This window comes from Physella acuta, unplaced genomic scaffold, assembly GCF_028476545.2.
Source record: "Physella acuta isolate Inbredline_101_S28 unplaced genomic scaffold, ASM2847654v3 ptg001177l, whole genome shotgun sequence".
In the NCBI taxonomy this organism is placed as follows: domain Eukaryota; kingdom Metazoa; phylum Mollusca; class Gastropoda; family Physidae; genus Physella; species Physella acuta.
The window spans coordinates 319,886-337,500 of record NW_026732694.1 but is presented as its reverse complement, the minus strand read 5'-3'; the positions used below and the strand labels follow the sequence as shown (position 1 = coordinate 337,500).

At 35.7% G+C, this 17,615-nt stretch overlaps 1 protein-coding gene across 1 annotated transcript; it reads right to left on the bottom strand.

Annotated features, from left to right (window-relative positions):
• Nucleotides 1-10,834: 10,834 nt before the first annotated feature.
• On the bottom strand, nt 10,835-12,595 carry LOC131956821 (ankyrin repeat domain-containing protein 50-like). The gene has a single exon (XM_059321421.1). It carries the CDS (start codon nt 12,593-12,595, stop codon nt 10,835-10,837), a length of 1,761 nt encoding a protein of 586 aa, XP_059177404.1.
• Nucleotides 12,596-17,615: the final 5,020 nt, after the last annotated feature.

The window sequence follows — 17,615 nt, the reverse complement described above, 5'->3', positions numbered from 1 at the left end:
CTACACCTACACCTACACCTACACCTACACCTACACCTACACCTACACCTACACCTACACCTACACCTACACCTACACCTACACCTACACCTACACCTACACCTACACCTACACCTACACCTACACCTACACCTACACCTACACCTACACCTACACCTACACCTACACCTACACCTACACCTACACCTACACCTACACCTACACCTACACCTACACCTGCACCTGCACCTGCACCTGCACCTACACCTACACCTGCAACTGCACCTGCACCTACACCTACACCTACACCTACGACTACACCTACACCTACACCTACACCTACACCTGCACCTGCACCTACACCTACACCTACACCTACACCTACACCTACACCTACACCTACACCTACACCTACACCTACACCTACACCTACACCTACACCTACACCTACACCTACACCTACACCTACACCTACACCTACTCCTACACCTACACCTACACCTACACCTACACCTACACCTACACCTACACCTACACCTACACCTACACCTACACCTACACCTACACCTGCACCTGCACCTGCACCTGCACCTACACCTAAACCTACTCCTACACCTACACCTACACCTACACCTACACCTACACCTACACCTAAACTAACACCTACACCTACACCTACACCTACACCTACGCCTACACCTACGCCTACGCCTACACCTACACCTACACCTACACCTACACCTACACCTACACCTACACCTACACCTACACCTACACCTACACCTACACCTACACCTACACCTACACCTACACCTACACCTACACCTACACCTACACCTACACCTACACCTACACCTACACCTACACCTACACCTACACCTACACCTACACCTACACCTACACCTACACCTACACCTACACCTACACCTACACCTACACCTACACCTACACCTACACCTACACCTACACCTACACCTACACCTACACCTACACCAACACCTACGCCTACGCCTACGCCTACGCCTACGCCTACGCCTACGCCTACGCCTACACCTACACCTACACCTACACCTACACCTACACCTACACCTACACCTACACCTACACCTACACCTACACCTACACCTACACCTACACCTGCACCTACACCTACACCTACACCTACACCTACACCTACACCTACACCTACACCTACACCTACACCTACACCTACACCTGCACCTGCACCTACTTTTAGACTTACACATATTCTATTGATATACATATACTTACGTCTAAACCTTAACCATAACAAACCCAATTGCTAACAGGTCTACGACAGGGGTCGGCAACCTTTTGAGACGGAAGAGCCAAAAGTTACAATTTACACAAATTCCAAGTCTTTAAAGAGCCGCCAACATTTTTATTTCAATATTAGGTATATATATATATATATATATATATATATATATATATATATATATATATATATATATATATATATATATATATATATATATATATATATATATCGTCCCCTCAGTATTATCTTGTTCTAACTACAAATTTTGATTTTTTCGAAAAACTCGACCCTATGATGTAGAAAAGCACAATGTTCAATCTCCACTTATCTACGTGACTCTAAGTCATCTGCTTCCTACCAAACTTTTCAATTTCACATTGTTCTAACTACAAGTTGATGCATTTGGCCAGTATAATCTTGTTCTATGTCAGTTTTATAATATGATTCTGATCTAACAGTATATAATCTATATAAAATTAACGCATAAATTTTCCTTGGATACGCTAGAATTATAATGTTCTATGTCCGATTCTGCCAATGAAATCAGCTGTTTAAGTCATGTGACTTGTGCGTCGTTGATCAAAATGGCGGCGTGTGAACACCTTTTAGTCGATTTTGGTTGTCATGCAAATAAACTGACTGAATTACCGGATCCTGAATCGTAAGTTTATTTATCTTTTATATGTTGTCTTAACTGTTATTTTACACATATTTAGTTCAAATTTTGTTAAAATATCTTAATTAATAATAGGCCTAATATTGTTAAAGTATACCCTAGTATACGCCTATACTAATACTAATTGTATTGTTTAGAAGTATAGTAGTTTAATAGTATCTGTAGCGTTTACTTTGTAATTATATTATCAAAATCATAATGAGGAGGTGTTCCAATATATGGATGATGAAAACAATGTCTTTGTTACAGACCAAAATGTAAAGTAATTCATTGTTAGTAACTTATTAGTCTTAAAACCACGAATATAAGTTTATTCCTGGTTTTCAGTTTAGTATTAGTGTAGCAGAGGGGGGTGGGGGAAATAAGTCCTTCTGTTTTTGCACTTTGTACTGATGTAGTCTATCTTTATTTCTATCCACAGAGAAGTGCGAAAGAGAACAATAAAAACAACAGAGACCTGGTAATGCAGTGTCAATGATATGGGTATAGGCGCTGCCTGTAGTCAAGTTGCGCTGCATCATTATGAGAAAAGAAACAGTTTATGTATATTCTCAATATTCAATTACAAGATTGGTTGTTTTTTAATTAGGGAACTGTGTATATTGTGTAAAATTAATACATTATTTTTTAAGCTAATTCCTGAGATTTGCATTTATTGTATTAATACTTTAATTCCAGTTGTATCACAAGGCTGGGGGCGTGGTGTGATCCGCACGTGACGCCATTTAGAGGGCGACACCAATGTGAAAAACACTAAAATTTACAGCCAATATAATTCTTTATCCAGTTAATCTTAAAATAAAATTATAGGGTAGAGGGGTGACACAAAACCAAAAATGTAAAATTGTAAGAGGGTGGAGGGTTGACACCCTCAGTTACCACACCGAGTGTCACCCTAACTAGACTCACCACTGACTAAATCAAATTATGTTAATGTATGCAGATAACCCAAAGTTACAGAATAAACTTTACATTTTAATGCACAAACCCACTTATAAAGAACACTTAGAAAAGAAAAGCCTGAAACATCTCCCAGTATACCGGCGTTTTCAATTCAGTCGAATAAAGTGGGCTCCCTAAATTCAGCAGAAAAAAAGAAAGATTTGAAAAAAATGATGCCCTACATGCCAGAGATTGACAGAAAATTTATGGCTACTCTTTGTGGCTAGTTATCATCTATTTCTAAATTACAAAGCCTTTAACAGTACGTTTTTAAAGCACTGTCGGCGAGTGTTATTTTTGCTTAAACTGTTTTGATTATAAAAACAAAGTTTATGTATTTTCTCAATATTCATTATTACAAGTTCTTGTTATTTTTGTTATTTTTTGTTTTTTTTTGTTTTTTAAACGGCTCATGGTGTAGAATTAAAACATTAAAATCTATTGAACCTATCTATTGACTTGTGAATTCATTTTATTAATACATTAAATCAAAATTATGTATGCAAAAGCATACTTACAACTTAAAATATTACTTGTTCTGTAATGTAGTGCAAAAAATATTTTTTGCACATTGCGGTAATAAAAAATATGAAAGTAAAGACCGGAAGCAATAGGATAGAAAACCAGAAGACATTGCTCATACAAAAAGTAGATGATACTTCTAGAAAAGCTATTATAACTGCTTAAAAAAACACAAAATTTGACTTAGAACATTATACAATTTTTGAAACCTGATCACTTTCATTGTATTTTGTTCTATCTCAAAAGTGAAAAATAATTATTATGGTCTTCTAATGGTACATAAAGTAATAAAAATAACTTGGATGCTCATTGCTTAATGCCCTTTAACATTTTATCTAAAAAAAATTAATTGGAACAGTTTAAATATAAGAATCAGACCACATGAAACTTCAGATGCGTTTTTCTCAAAACTACATTTTGAGAGATAGAACAAGATAATACTGGGGGGACGATATATATATATATATATATATATTAAGCAATGTATGTGTGTTTGTGTGTCTGTTTTTCTTTTACGCATTACTACACCAATTCATCCGACCGCCATGAAACTTTGGGAAGTTGTTGCGAATTTTCCTGGGGAAGTTTCTGCGAAAACAGTTTTTCGAATTCGCAGGAGTGGCGCCCAGGCACGACGCGGTTTGTTTTTCCTCTATATACGGTATATAAAAAATAGAAGTCGATTGCGGATTCACACCCTTCATCCGATCATCATGAAACTTAAAGGAGTTGATTAAAACACTACAGTAGAGGTTGGTGCAAAAAAAATCATATTTTAAATTTCGGAGGGTGCGATGTTTCTCTACATACTTATGGGCGGCGCCCGGGTGGTGAATTTTCGTCCATACACGTTTTGGCGCCCTGAGCTCCAGAGCGGCTACGTTATTACTGGGCATCCATTAATCGGGCGTTCTACATAGCGGGTAAGGGGTACTACTATATTTAGCGGCAAAACTACAACAGGCACAACCGCCGGCGCCTCGTAATTTGCGCGACAAAAAGCGTCCCTTGCTCACCTGCGAGCACCATGGCGCCTACGTTTTTTTAATTAAAAAAAACGCTATACACCATAGACACGATGGGCAACAATACGTTCATTTTAAACAGCGCAATAGGCTATGAATACAATGGGTTGCTATAGTCGCTCACTAAATCGAATCAGGCGCGCCCTAAGTCTCTGCAGGGTGCCCAGGGCTATTCCGCGAGCACTAAGCGCCTACATTAGTTTTAAGCAGCACCCTACAATACGACATTCGATGATTAATCCGAGCTAGGGATTAACAAGGGGAAAACAAGGAAGTACATTGAAATAGGGAGTATCTAAATATTCTAATAGAATATAGTGTTTATTGTTTATATTTATTATTATATCGTTCATTACCGAGTGTTGCAGACTAATACTTTTATGAGTATTAAAAATAAAATAAAATAATTTTTAATATGTGTACATGGAGCAGAAGAGCCGCAACTTGACATCAAAAGAGCCGCATGCGGCTCGCGAGCCGCAGGTTGCCGACCCCTGGTCTACGACAGTCCAGAAAGACATCTTTCCGAATGATATTTCCCGTAAGCCGTTTTACCGAATGGGCACTTGCCCGAATGCGACAAATACCCGAATGGACAAATACACAAACTTATTAAATTGCCACCAATTACATTCCTAATTTTTAAACTTATATACTAAACCTAGAATACTTTGAAACACATTTTGAAATGTAATAATACTTACATAGTATGAATCTAAACTTCGTATCAAACTCATATAAACAGACCGTAAATCTTCCATAACATAAAGGACCACGTGTGCCTAATCGTAACATCGACCCTATTGAATTAATCTCATCAAATCTCTTTAAATTGTTTTGCTAGTGACTTAAAGTAGTACTAAAAAAAATAATTAGTAAAAAGAAATGCAGCTATATTGATCTTTTAAATTTAAAAAAAAAGTAAAAATAGTTTACAATTATATCATCATTTTAATTTAATTGCTTCTTCATATTCGCTTGTATTTAATATTGTTTAATAAATACTAAATAGGAAATCCAGAAATCTATAAATAAGAAATTAAATAGAACTGGTGTTGAACGCAGCGCAAAATAATGAAGACCTAAATGTTTCGGAAATGTACAACTATTTGTAAAAATTAAAAAGTATTTGAAATTTCACTGAATTTGTAAGAAAGCACGCTCAAAACTTCCAGTGTTATAATGCCCCTCAACGATTCAATTGAATTAAAATTTTAAGTGAAAAAAATTATAACAAAATGTTTATTCAAAGTAATTCAAAAAATACTAATTAAGTTTAAGAAAATATAGATCTACTAGAGATATTGGGTAAATAGTTATTTCATAGTAATTTTAAAACATTTGGTCGAGAATATTAGAGCTAACCTTTTACATTTGAATCAGGGCTGTGATGAACGCTTTTCAGAGAGGTTTTTTCTTCTTCATTGTGAACATTTGAATTAGGGCTGTGATTAACGCTTTTCAGAGAGGTTTTTTCTTCTTCATTGTGAACATTTGAATTAGGGCTGTGATGAACGCTTTTCAGAGAGGTTTTTTCTTCTTCATTGTGAACATTTGAATTAGGGCTGTGATTAACGCTTTTCAGGGAGGTTTGATCTTCTTCATTGTGAACATTTGAATCAGGGCCGTGATGAACGCTTTTCAGAGAGGTTTTTTCTTCTTCATTGTGAACATTTGAATCAGGGCTGTGATGAACGCTTTTCAGAGAGGTTTTTTCTTCTTCATTGTGAACATTTGAATCAGGGCTGTGATGAACGCTTTTCAGAGAGGTTTTTTCTTCTTCATTGTGAACATTTGAATCAGGGCTGTGATGAACGCTTTTCAGAGAGGTTTTTTCTTCTTCATTGTGAACATTTGAATCAGGGCTGTGATGAACGCTTTTCAGAGAGGTTTTTTCTTCTTCATTGCAAACATTTGAATCAAGGCTGTGATGAACGCCTAAATGTCTAAATGTCAAAATGCTAAATATGAAATGTGGTTTTATAGTCAATTATTTTCAATACAGTAATAATCAAACTAATTATTAATCGGCTCCGTATGGAATAGAAATAGTATTTAATTTTTAGAATCCTTTTTTTAAATTTTTTTTTTACATAATACAGGTGGCTGAAGACACTGTTCCTTTATACACCGAGTTCAAGTAACATTTGAAAAATACTTCATGTACCCAATTGTACCAGTAATACAAGAAACTAAAAAAAATATTTTAAGAAAACAAAATGTGGTAACTCATCTTGGTGACTATATCATTTTAAGCTCGAAAATATTTTATTTTATATTATTTATATCAGCATATTTGTAATACTTAAAGCTATTAAATTTTACATTAATTCGTAAATAATTCATTCGCGTAACTAAAAATTCAAATCAGTTGTCAATAATTGTTTAAGAACTATTCCTATTAGAAAACAATTGCATTCTTATATAAGATTTATTTGAAACATTTCGATTTACACACTTACGTTAAAGATAAAAACAAGATAATTATTATATTGTATTATATTATGCTCAATATCAAAGAAGAAATTACATAAGAAACCTAAAATGTCGAAACATTACACATTATATTAAATTTTAAAATTCTAACGATAAAGAACACGTAATCTAGGAATTTTAAAAGAGTCAAAAGAAGATAAGGAACTTACCTATCCTTAAAAATAATTACTTTACGAGACACTGTTATCGTTCTCAAACATCTTAGTCTAGAAGGTTCCACAGTATAAGTTTTTTTAAAAACTGAAATGTAAATAACTTTTTTTTTTTAAAATGTGTTGATACTCTACATTTGCATTTACTAAACAAAGAAAATGTCCTTTCAGCGGAACACCCAGCGAATGACGTTAGTCTATATTCATGTGTAGTCGTGTGTATGAGTATACTTATGGGTTGAAGCAGGCGTATGTTTAGGCGCAGGCGTAGGCGTAAGTGAAGTACGCTATAATTACAATATGTATCAATATAAAAAATTTCTAACATGGTCTGTAGCAATTGAATTAACATGTAATAGTAACACAACGCCATCGCATAAACATAATAACACATTATCAAGTAGTAGCCTTTATCTACAATTCAAGTTGATTGGACGCGCATTCGCTTTGAAGACAACTCAGGCTGTATAATTAAAATCGGCCTTTGAATGTGTATTTTATCGTATTGTTATATTAAAATAACATTAATGTTATTAATTCAGCAGCTCACAATTAGCCCGTAGCCGAATAAGGGAGGTATGATAGGACAGCAGTTTAGGGCGCCTGATTTTTAGGGGCCCACAAATTTATCTGACAAACTCAATTTCACTTTACAACGTAATTGTTGGTTTTGACTATAAAAACAAAAGTTTTGATGTTTGAATTACAAGCCTATTTCAATTTTTTTAAATATCAAACACTTGAGTATATATATATATATATTTATATACATATATATATATATAGCCTATATATATATATATATATATATATATATATATATATATATATATATATATATATATATATATATATATATATGTTTGCATGTGTGTATGTTTGTATGTGTATAAACAGAAATGTATTCAATATATTTACCACATAAAGGAGAAGCATCCGGCCGGCTTACTGCAATAGCTGGTTCCACATTTACACCTTTGTCTAATATCAGCGACAAGTAGTTGGCAGAAATGCTACAAATATTTTTTAAAATTAAAACACCACTAAAAATTGTTTCTATAATGATATAAACATACTTACATGTGTGTTTATGATTTTACTTGCTTACTAACAGAAATTTCGCATCATTAAGTTCTATATAGTTACAAAAATAAGCGTACTGCACCAGGTTACAATATAACCCCCCCCCCCCCTACACCAAGGTAACAGTTCTTCCAATGGAATATGTGAGTGTTGCTTTTTTTAAGCTTGTCCCTAAATACTAAATTATTTCACAGAAGCGTTACCGGTGACGCATTATAGCTTCCCCTTATTGCATCTCAACGTGAAAGAGGGGAAGTGTGATGCGGATGGTTCCGATTGACATCATTTGGGAGGGGAGGGGGCGACGACATGGCAAAAATGCTAAATTCATGGAAGAAAAATTGCTTTTTCCAGTTCAATTTATAATAAATTAATGGTAAATAGTCTTTTAAGTACACATTTTAAATTCCCAACAAGGGTTGTAATCGTGACGTAAACTTGCTAACCATTTTTTATGACTCGTTTTTCATGCGCTGTGAAACCACGTCACCTTAATTCAAATCACGCCGGAAGAAAAAAAAACATTTAAATTAAAGTAAATACCAAACCTGCCATGTTTGAAACTATCTTGATATTTCGGCTGCTCTGACTGTATTGCTGAAATTACGTGTTTAGATTTTACTCATTTACTTATCGTGAGTTTGCAAGTCTACGCTACAATGAAGTAGTTTCTAGATTTCAGTGCTATATTTCCCAAATGCTGTTGTACACGAAGAAATCTATTAGTGCTAGTTGCAACTAAAGTATGTAAAATAAAATATAATATAGCCTACTTATATTCAACATTAACCTTTTTATCTTTAAATCTTATGAATATTGCAAATAAATATTTACCTGTGTTATTTTGCGTATTTCTTACTGTGATTTTAGAACTATTTGGGCATGCTTCATGCTTTGTTCTGCTCTTTAAAGAGTCTATTTTTAGCTCATCGGTAGCTCTAGAAATTAGTGAACAAATATGACCAAAAAAAAAATTAAGGTTGTATAACACCAATAAACATTATTAATAACTTTTTTGTTTTGTTTATTAGAGGCGTTTTTAAATGTAAAGCTCACTAAACCCTAGTAAAAATTAAAATAATAAATTTAATTTAAAAAAAAACCATTACCCGGATACAGCACCAGTGTCACCGCTATCAATAGCTTGAGTTTCGCTGTTGTTTGCAGTTTCGCCCAGACGTATATTGACATTCTTATCTAGATTTCTAAAAATTTAAAATGCAAACACACGATATTGATAACGATTGAAGTGTAATGTGGTTACAAGCGTCAACAAACGTTAACAAGAATAAGAAAATGAAATCACCTGTTCAACAACACAGGGATGGGTGTACTCTCAGGTCTTTTAATTTGCTTGGCTGCAAAATGATGTGCGTTGATTTATTATAGAAAAGGTTTGTATACGCATAACTTTATGACAAAATAAACCAGGAGTGATCTCCCCTAAACTCTCTCGAATATTCTTATATAAAACAACAGGAGATGGCAACTCGGGATATAAACATAATTTTTAATCCATGTTTAATTGCTTAAACTTTTTACTTTCTCGTATATACGAAGTATAGTGAAAGTCTTCTAATCGTGCAAAAAAAATCGAGATTTTTGCAAATCTGGAAGTTTTGCACCTCCCTGGGTCGGAAAAACATAGTTTTGCAATCGTGTCCATATGTGTGTGTGTATGTGTGAGTGTGTGTGTTTCTGTGTCTGTAAACACTATAAATTGAGTATAGCTAGGTTGATGAAATATATATAAGTATTATATCAAATTTGAAGAGTTTTTAGCGATTTTCGATAGCCGGAAGTGGAAATTTTTCTACTTTCAGTTTTTCAAAAGCCTATAACTTGAGTACTATTTCAGATGGAAAAATGAAAATATCTAATTCTCTGCCTTCTGTCAAATTTTGATTAATTTCCATTAACCATAAGTAGTAATTTTCGCTATTTCCGATTTCTCAAAAACCGCATGTGAATTTATAGAGTACCAATAATCTTCCACACTATTATGCACATTTTGTTTGGCGTTCATTTGATGCGCAATTCTTTTTCAATTTTATTCTATTTTTAAAAGAATAAGTATTTAAAATGGATTAAAAATCATGTCTTTATCACGAGTTGCCTTTATCTGTTATTTTATATAAGAACATTTGAGAAAGTTTAGGGGAGATCACTCCCGGTTTATTTAAAATAAAATACAAAAAGTAAAAACAGTTTTAAAATTATAACAGCTTTTTATTTAATTTCATCCTCATATCCGCTTGTATTTCAGATTGTTCAATAATTACTAAATAGGACATGCAGAAGTCTATAAATAAGAAATTAAATAGCACTTGCGTTGAACGCAGCGCAAAATATTTAAATTATGAAGACCTAAAAGTTTCGGAAACGAGGTTGCCTATAAGGCCTGTACAAGTATTTGAAAAATTAAAAACAATTAGAAATTTCCCTGAATTTAGCCAGAAAGTTCGCACAAAAACTTCCAGTGTTATAATGCCCCTACGCGATTCAATTCAGTTAAAATATTACATTTTTTTTTAAATATAACAACATGTTTAATCAAAGTAATTCAAAACTTGAAAAAAATACTAATTAAGCTTAAGAAAATACACTGGAGGTATTTAGCAAAATAGTTATTTTATAGTAATTTTAAAATATAGTAATTTTGTCGAGAATATTAGAGCTAACCTTTTATATTTGATTCAGGGCTGTGATGAATGCTTTTCAAATAGGTTTGTTCTTCACCGTTGTGAACATTTGAATCAGGGCTGTGATGAACGCTTTTCAGAAAAGTTTGTTTTTCTTCGGTGTGAACATTTGAATTAGGGCTGTGATGAACGCTTTTCGGAAAGGTTTGTTTTTCTCCATTAATTTTTAGTGGGTACTTTACAATGTCATTTCTTTGTTGTCTTTTTGCTATCATCAAAAGAGAGTACCCATAACTGTCGACCTGCTTTATATTTGCATTATTTTCTATTAAAATTCTAACTACATCCAAATGACCAGCATCTACTGCATGGTGCAAAGCTGTTTGACCTTTCACATCCAACGCATGGACGTTAGCATGGTTGTTTAAGAGAATATGAACGGTTACAGCATGACCCTTTTTAGCAGCGATGCTAAGAGCTGTAAATCCATCAGTTCTTTGAGACTCGGTGTTGGGTTTCTCCTTAAGCAGCCTTTGCAGTGCCCTGTCGTTTCCGTGCTTTGCTGTTATAATAAGGGATGTGTTACCTTCCAGGTCTGCGTGGTTTACATTTGCGCCATTCTCAAGTAAAATTTCTATGATCTCAGGATTATTTTTTCTACTGGCAAACATAAGAGGAGTCCGGCCCGACTTGCTATATTTATCAACTATTGCTCCGTTTTTCAACAACATTTTTACAATATCCACTTTTTCTTTCACGGTGGCGTGGATCAGTGGTGTCCACCCTTTGATATCTGCTAAATTTACATTTGCGTTGTAATCTAAGAGAAGCTGAACAACTCTCGCCTGACTATATTGTGCTGCAGCACACAGAGGAGTTTCTTCGTCTTCGACACAATCTATTGGGGCCTCATATTTAAGTAAAGCTTTCATAGTTTTGATGTGTGTTTTTTTCGTGGCGACAACTAGAGCATGGCCTCCTCTGTTCGAATCACCTGAATTTGATGTATACCTGAACATGATATCCACAGCCTCGTCATTGTCCACCTCGGCGGCGATAGCTAACGTGTCGTTAACCATTTTAGGATCATCTCTGATATGGCGAAATTTTTTCATCATAATATCAACAATAGTGTTATGGCGCTTATAGGTAGCTATACTCAGCACATTTCTACCCTCTTTATTATAGCCTTCAATATTCGGATCAAACTTTAGTAGAAACCTGAAAGCTTTTACAGAACCCATCTCTGCTGCAATCATTAAGGCCGTATTTTCTTGATCGTCTTTTTCGTCTAAGTACGCCCCTTTTCTTAATAGCTCTTGACACATATTTGCTTTATCTGTAGTTGCTGCGATATGCAAAGGATAACTTCCACTAGCGTCAGGTATTTCAGCCAGAGATTCACTTTTATTTAATAACCATTTAGCTGCCTGATCATGATTGCCTTTCAATGCAAGCATTAGAGCTGTTTGTTGAGTATGGTCAGCATCGTTAACGTTTGTTTCGTCGTTGTACAATAATTTTAAAATTTGAGTATGGCCTTCAGCCGCTGCCATCATAAAAGCTGTCTGTCCTTTCCCATTTTTTATTGTTTTGTCTATATTTGGATTCGACAGCAATCCTCTGACTAATAATTTATTTCCGAGTGAAGCAGCCTTCATAAGAGGAGTGTTCCCCGTAGAATCTGTGCAGTTAATGACAGACTCAATGCACTGTAGCAATGGTCTAAAAGCTTGAACATATCCTCTGAATAATGCAATGGGTGAACTTTCTAGTTCTCTATATCCGTTTTCCATTTTCTGCAAATATTTTTTCAACGCAGTATTACTTTAAAGGTACACATTTTAGAATTAAAATAATTTGTTGCATTATGGTTAGAATAAATCAAAGCAGTGAGAAGCTTAGGGCTATTTCTTAAAAGTTGTTAAGAAAAAAATGTCAAAACTGCTTTAAGGTAAGTAAATCCTTACATAAAAATGACAAAAGTCGGAGAGAATCAAATATGATAATTGATGATTGACATTGGCAAAAATTAAAGACGGCGCTAGAACAGTAGCGTAGCGAGGGGGGGGGGGGGCGGGGGCGGGGGGGGGGGACCCGGGCTCTGACCTTAGAGCGCGCCAAAATGGGTTGGAAAAATAAATTAAAAGGTTAGGGGGGGTGCAAATCGAAAGTTTGAGGGGGGGGGTGCAAATCGAAAAGTTTGTCCCCGGGCGCCGGGAAGGGTCGCTACGCCTCTGCGCTAGAACAAAAGGAATTACACAGATTACTCGAACACAGCACTAAAATGTGATGGTCTAAATGTATAGAATAAATGATTGCTGTCTCCGAAACTGAGCGATGCAACCCGCTGTTTACATAATAAGAACCTCTCCGATTACCACAGATAGCAATTAAAGAGGAAACTCAAACTTTTTGCTTTTGTTAAATTTTGATTTTTCTAGCTTTTTCAAGAAAACAATTTAAGTAAAAAAAAGTTCTCATGAAATGCAGATGGTGTTTATTACAAGTTTATAATTCAAAGGAGATTATTTTTTGGCGGTTGATCAATATTACCAAGGATGTTTCTAAACAGCGATGTAGGCATTAGCTAGAGGACATTATGTGTCGCGGATCCTATGGACTTTTGTATAAAAGGCTACTGACTGGAGCCATTTTGTGTCGCGGACTTCTGATTAGGAAGGTTTCACACGGTTTGATTGAAGGAGAAGGTTTGGGAGGAACAATTTTGACACCGCACAAAAGTGTGCTTGTTTCCTGGAACTTCTAATTAAATTTGTTTGGGAAAACGAAATAAATGTGATTTTTATTTTACACTTAAAATTCAAACGCATTTTTTTTTCACGGGACTTCCCAAATTGAGTGTGTGTGTGTGTTGTGTGTGTGCGTGTGCAGAGTCGTAAGTAGGGGCGGGGGGACGGCCGGCCCGGGCGCCGACCCTTGGTGAACGTCAAAAGGGGTAAACAAAATTTTTAAAAATCATTTTAAGCTGTAGTTTTGATTTATAAACTGTCAAAGTTAAGAAATGTAACTGCTGCAAGCTTTTATATCACGGGTTCCCAACCTGGGGGTCGCGACCCCCCTGGGGGTTGCGAAGGGTTCTCTGGGGGGTCGCCAACTGGTATACTAAACCTTAGTAATTTGAAACAAAACATAAATATTTAGAAGAATTTTTGAAATTCGGCTTTACTAACATCACTGGAAAGGGAATAGAGAAGAAGCAAAGCGTAGTGTACAAAGTTGTTTTCAGTCACGAGTTTATGAAATCTTCAAAACTAAAACGTCATTTGAGACGAGTCATTCGAAACACACTAAAAAAGATATGGAGTTCTTTCGTCGGTATGAAGGTAGTTGCAAACGTCAGAGACTTGATCGAACAGGAAGTTTTCACCAAGGAAACACAGCATTAGTGCAAACATCACATGACGTCGCGACAGAAAATGCCAAGAAAAACCAAACACAATAGGAGAAAATCTCATCAAACGCCGCATGTTTAAGATGGTGAAGTTAATTCTTACATGCCGTAGATGTTAAATAACACATTTGTATTGAAATTAAGCTTTCAACATTGTTTGCTTTTCAAGTTGATAAATCAACAGACGTGAGTTCGTGTTCGCAGTTGCTGGTCTTTGTCTATATTCAATCAGATGATAGCAAAGAAGAGTTGCTCTTTTGTGAAGATAGCATGGAGAAAATAAATAGTTTTTTTTTTAATTGGATGATTAAAATGGGTTAAAACGGCTGTGAGGGTTTGTACGGGTACCATCTATGTTTAGGTCAAAATCGGGCTTTCAGAAAGCAGAAAAGATTTAGCTCCCTAACCACTCCCCTCACCAATCGCCATCAAGACTCCATTGCTGGTATTAGTGGTAAATTATATACAATCCTGAGCCTTCAAAGAGCTGAGCAAAGACCTGAATAAAGATCACGAGGTTCTGCTCTACTACACTACAGTGCGCTGGCTGTCAAACGAATTGTTGTGAATCGTGTTTTTGAATTGAAATCTGAAATCAAATTGTTCTTGGAAATGCAAAGGAAACAAGACCTTTTAGTATACTTAAAACGACATAGAGTGGTTGGAGAGAGTATCATACCTAGCAGATGTGTTTGAACATCAACATAAGCATAACCTGAAGCTTCAGGGAAAATGAACGAATATTATCACTTTCCATGATAATCTCGGGGCATTTTTATCAAAGCTGCAAAATTGGCGAAGAAAATAAATCTTGGATATATTGTAAATTTGAGAAACTCTGCAGTGTGGTAGATGAATCTAATTGTGAGATAATTAAAATTTTGAAAGAAGAAATTTCTGGGCATCTTGAATCAAGTGAAAACAAACTACTGAGCTGAAAAAAAAAGAATCTGCATTGACGTATTATCCATTCTCTTCTTCCCTCGATGTTGCCAGCATTCACGATGAATTACAAGATGAATTCTTTGATTTGTAGAATGATTCCGCGTAAGATAAAAAACTGCACACTCAATTTTGGTGTAGTATTCACCATTCATACCCAAACGTAAAATTATTTGACTTTTCGAGAATAGATTTTCAACACTATTTTTCGATTAAAACAAAATTAAGATAATGATAATGACATAGGTTGGCGTTAATAAAAAAAAATACTTTAAAAAAAATTAACCGCGAATTTTCAGTGAATAGTATGCAATTTTACCCATTGTATTAAAACAGTTAACAAGAGTAGTTCATATTGAAAGGCTACAAGAAAATGTTATTTTAGTGCTTATTAATTTCCATACACATTTCGGCTTTTTAATTCTATGGGGGTCGCGGGTCACTTAATTTTTATAAAAGGGGGTCGCCACTCGAAAAAGGTTGGGAACCACTGTTTTATATACTGATTTAACTGTTTTCTACCTTGATTGTGTAACTGTAAAACAAATACCCTTATATACATTTATGAAACATTGACCGGAAGAAATCATTTTACATTTTTTCTTGTTCGGGGGGGGGGTTCGATGCATGAAATAGGAAGAATTTACACTGGATTGGTCAGTAATTAAGTTTTGTGGGTGGGGAGGGGAGAGATTTTTAGCCAAGCTAGATGTGAAGATTTTACACCGAAATATTGAGTAGTTAAATCGTTTAATACTTAGAATACTTAGAATTTCGACGGAGAGAGCTAAGAAAAATTTAACACAGCTTTCTATATTTTAAATTACCTAGTAAACCTGTCCAAAAAGTTAACTAAGGCAAACTGGTACAATACGACGATTGCTACTGCTATGCTACTTTGTTCAACCTAACCGATAAATAAATATGTGATACACTAGTAATACCGAAATTGTTCTAAAGGTGCGATCAAAAGTGGACTAAATAAGCTTGCACCTTCTAAAAACTACACTCTACTTAGCAGTGGTTCTTAACCTTTTTGGAAGTAATGAACCACATCACTTTCATAAAAGCATTCACTGAACCCTTCTTATTAGTTATATTGTCCACACTGGCAAAATCGCGAACCTCTGTAGCCTCTTAATATATACGAGCCGGCCCGCGGCATAACATACGCCGCTATTTAGTTGTTTTATTTTCTACTTTTCAGTAATTCAAAATTTGTGAATTCGACAGCACCAACGCTGCCACTGAAAATATTTCTTTAAAACACTATTAGTAGCTCGTTAAGGACCATAACCCCCCCTTCCTTCCCCCCCCTCCCCCCCCCCCCCCCCCCTACGATTAAAATTGTTGGCTCTGCTTGTAAACATTTAGAGTGAACACAGCTCACTAAAACCATGTAGGGGTGGGGAGGTAGGGAGCGCGTTTACAGCTTGTTTTCTAGGCGCGTTTGCAGCTTGTTTTCTAGCGGCTCCCAGAAGAGAATTATATATATACGAGCCGGCCCGCGGCATAACATACGCCGCTATTTAGTTGTTTCTAATTTTCAATAATTCATAATTTGTGAATTCGACAGTACCAACGCTGACACTGAAAATATTTCTTTAAAACACTATAAGTAGCTCGTTAAGGACCATAACCCCCCCCCCCCCTTCCTTCCCTCCCCCCCTCCTCCCCCCCCCCCCCCCTTCGTTTAAAATCGTTGGCTCTGCTTGTAAACATTTAGAGTGAACACAGCTCACTAAAACCATGTAGGGGTGGGGAGGTAGGGAGAGCGTTTGCAGCTTGTTTTCTAACGGCTCGAAGAAGAGAATTATATATATACGAGCCGGCCCGCGGCATAACATACGCCGCTATTTAGTTGTTTCTAATTTTCAATAATTCATAATTTGTGAATTCGACAGTACCAACGCTGACACTGAAAATATTTCTTTAAAACACTATAAGTAGCTCGTTAAGGACCATAACCCCCCCCTTCCTTCCCTCCCCCCCCCCCCCCCTACGTTTAAAATCGTTGGCTCTGCTTGTAAACATTTAGAGTGAACACAGCTCACTAAAACCATGTGGGGGTGGGGAGGTAGGGAGAGCGTTTGCAGCTTGTTTTCTAACGGCTCGAAGAAGAGAATTATATATATAGATATATATATATATATATATATATATATATATGTAACTAGTGTAAGTTACTAGGGACGATAAGAACGCAATACAGTCTGTCAACTAAAGACTATGGTTAACAACGTATTACAGTCTGATGCAATAGTGCAGATGGTAGACTGATAACGAACACAAAGCCAAGGCGTATTTTGGGAAGCGATACGATAGAGCTGCGCAGTTCAACAGGCTGATGCAACGAGTGGAAACTATTACATGTACGTGGGATATATATAAGACGACGTATTGTTATGTGGAGCATTTCTATTGATTCATGTAATAATGAGATCAATGTAAACCTGCAT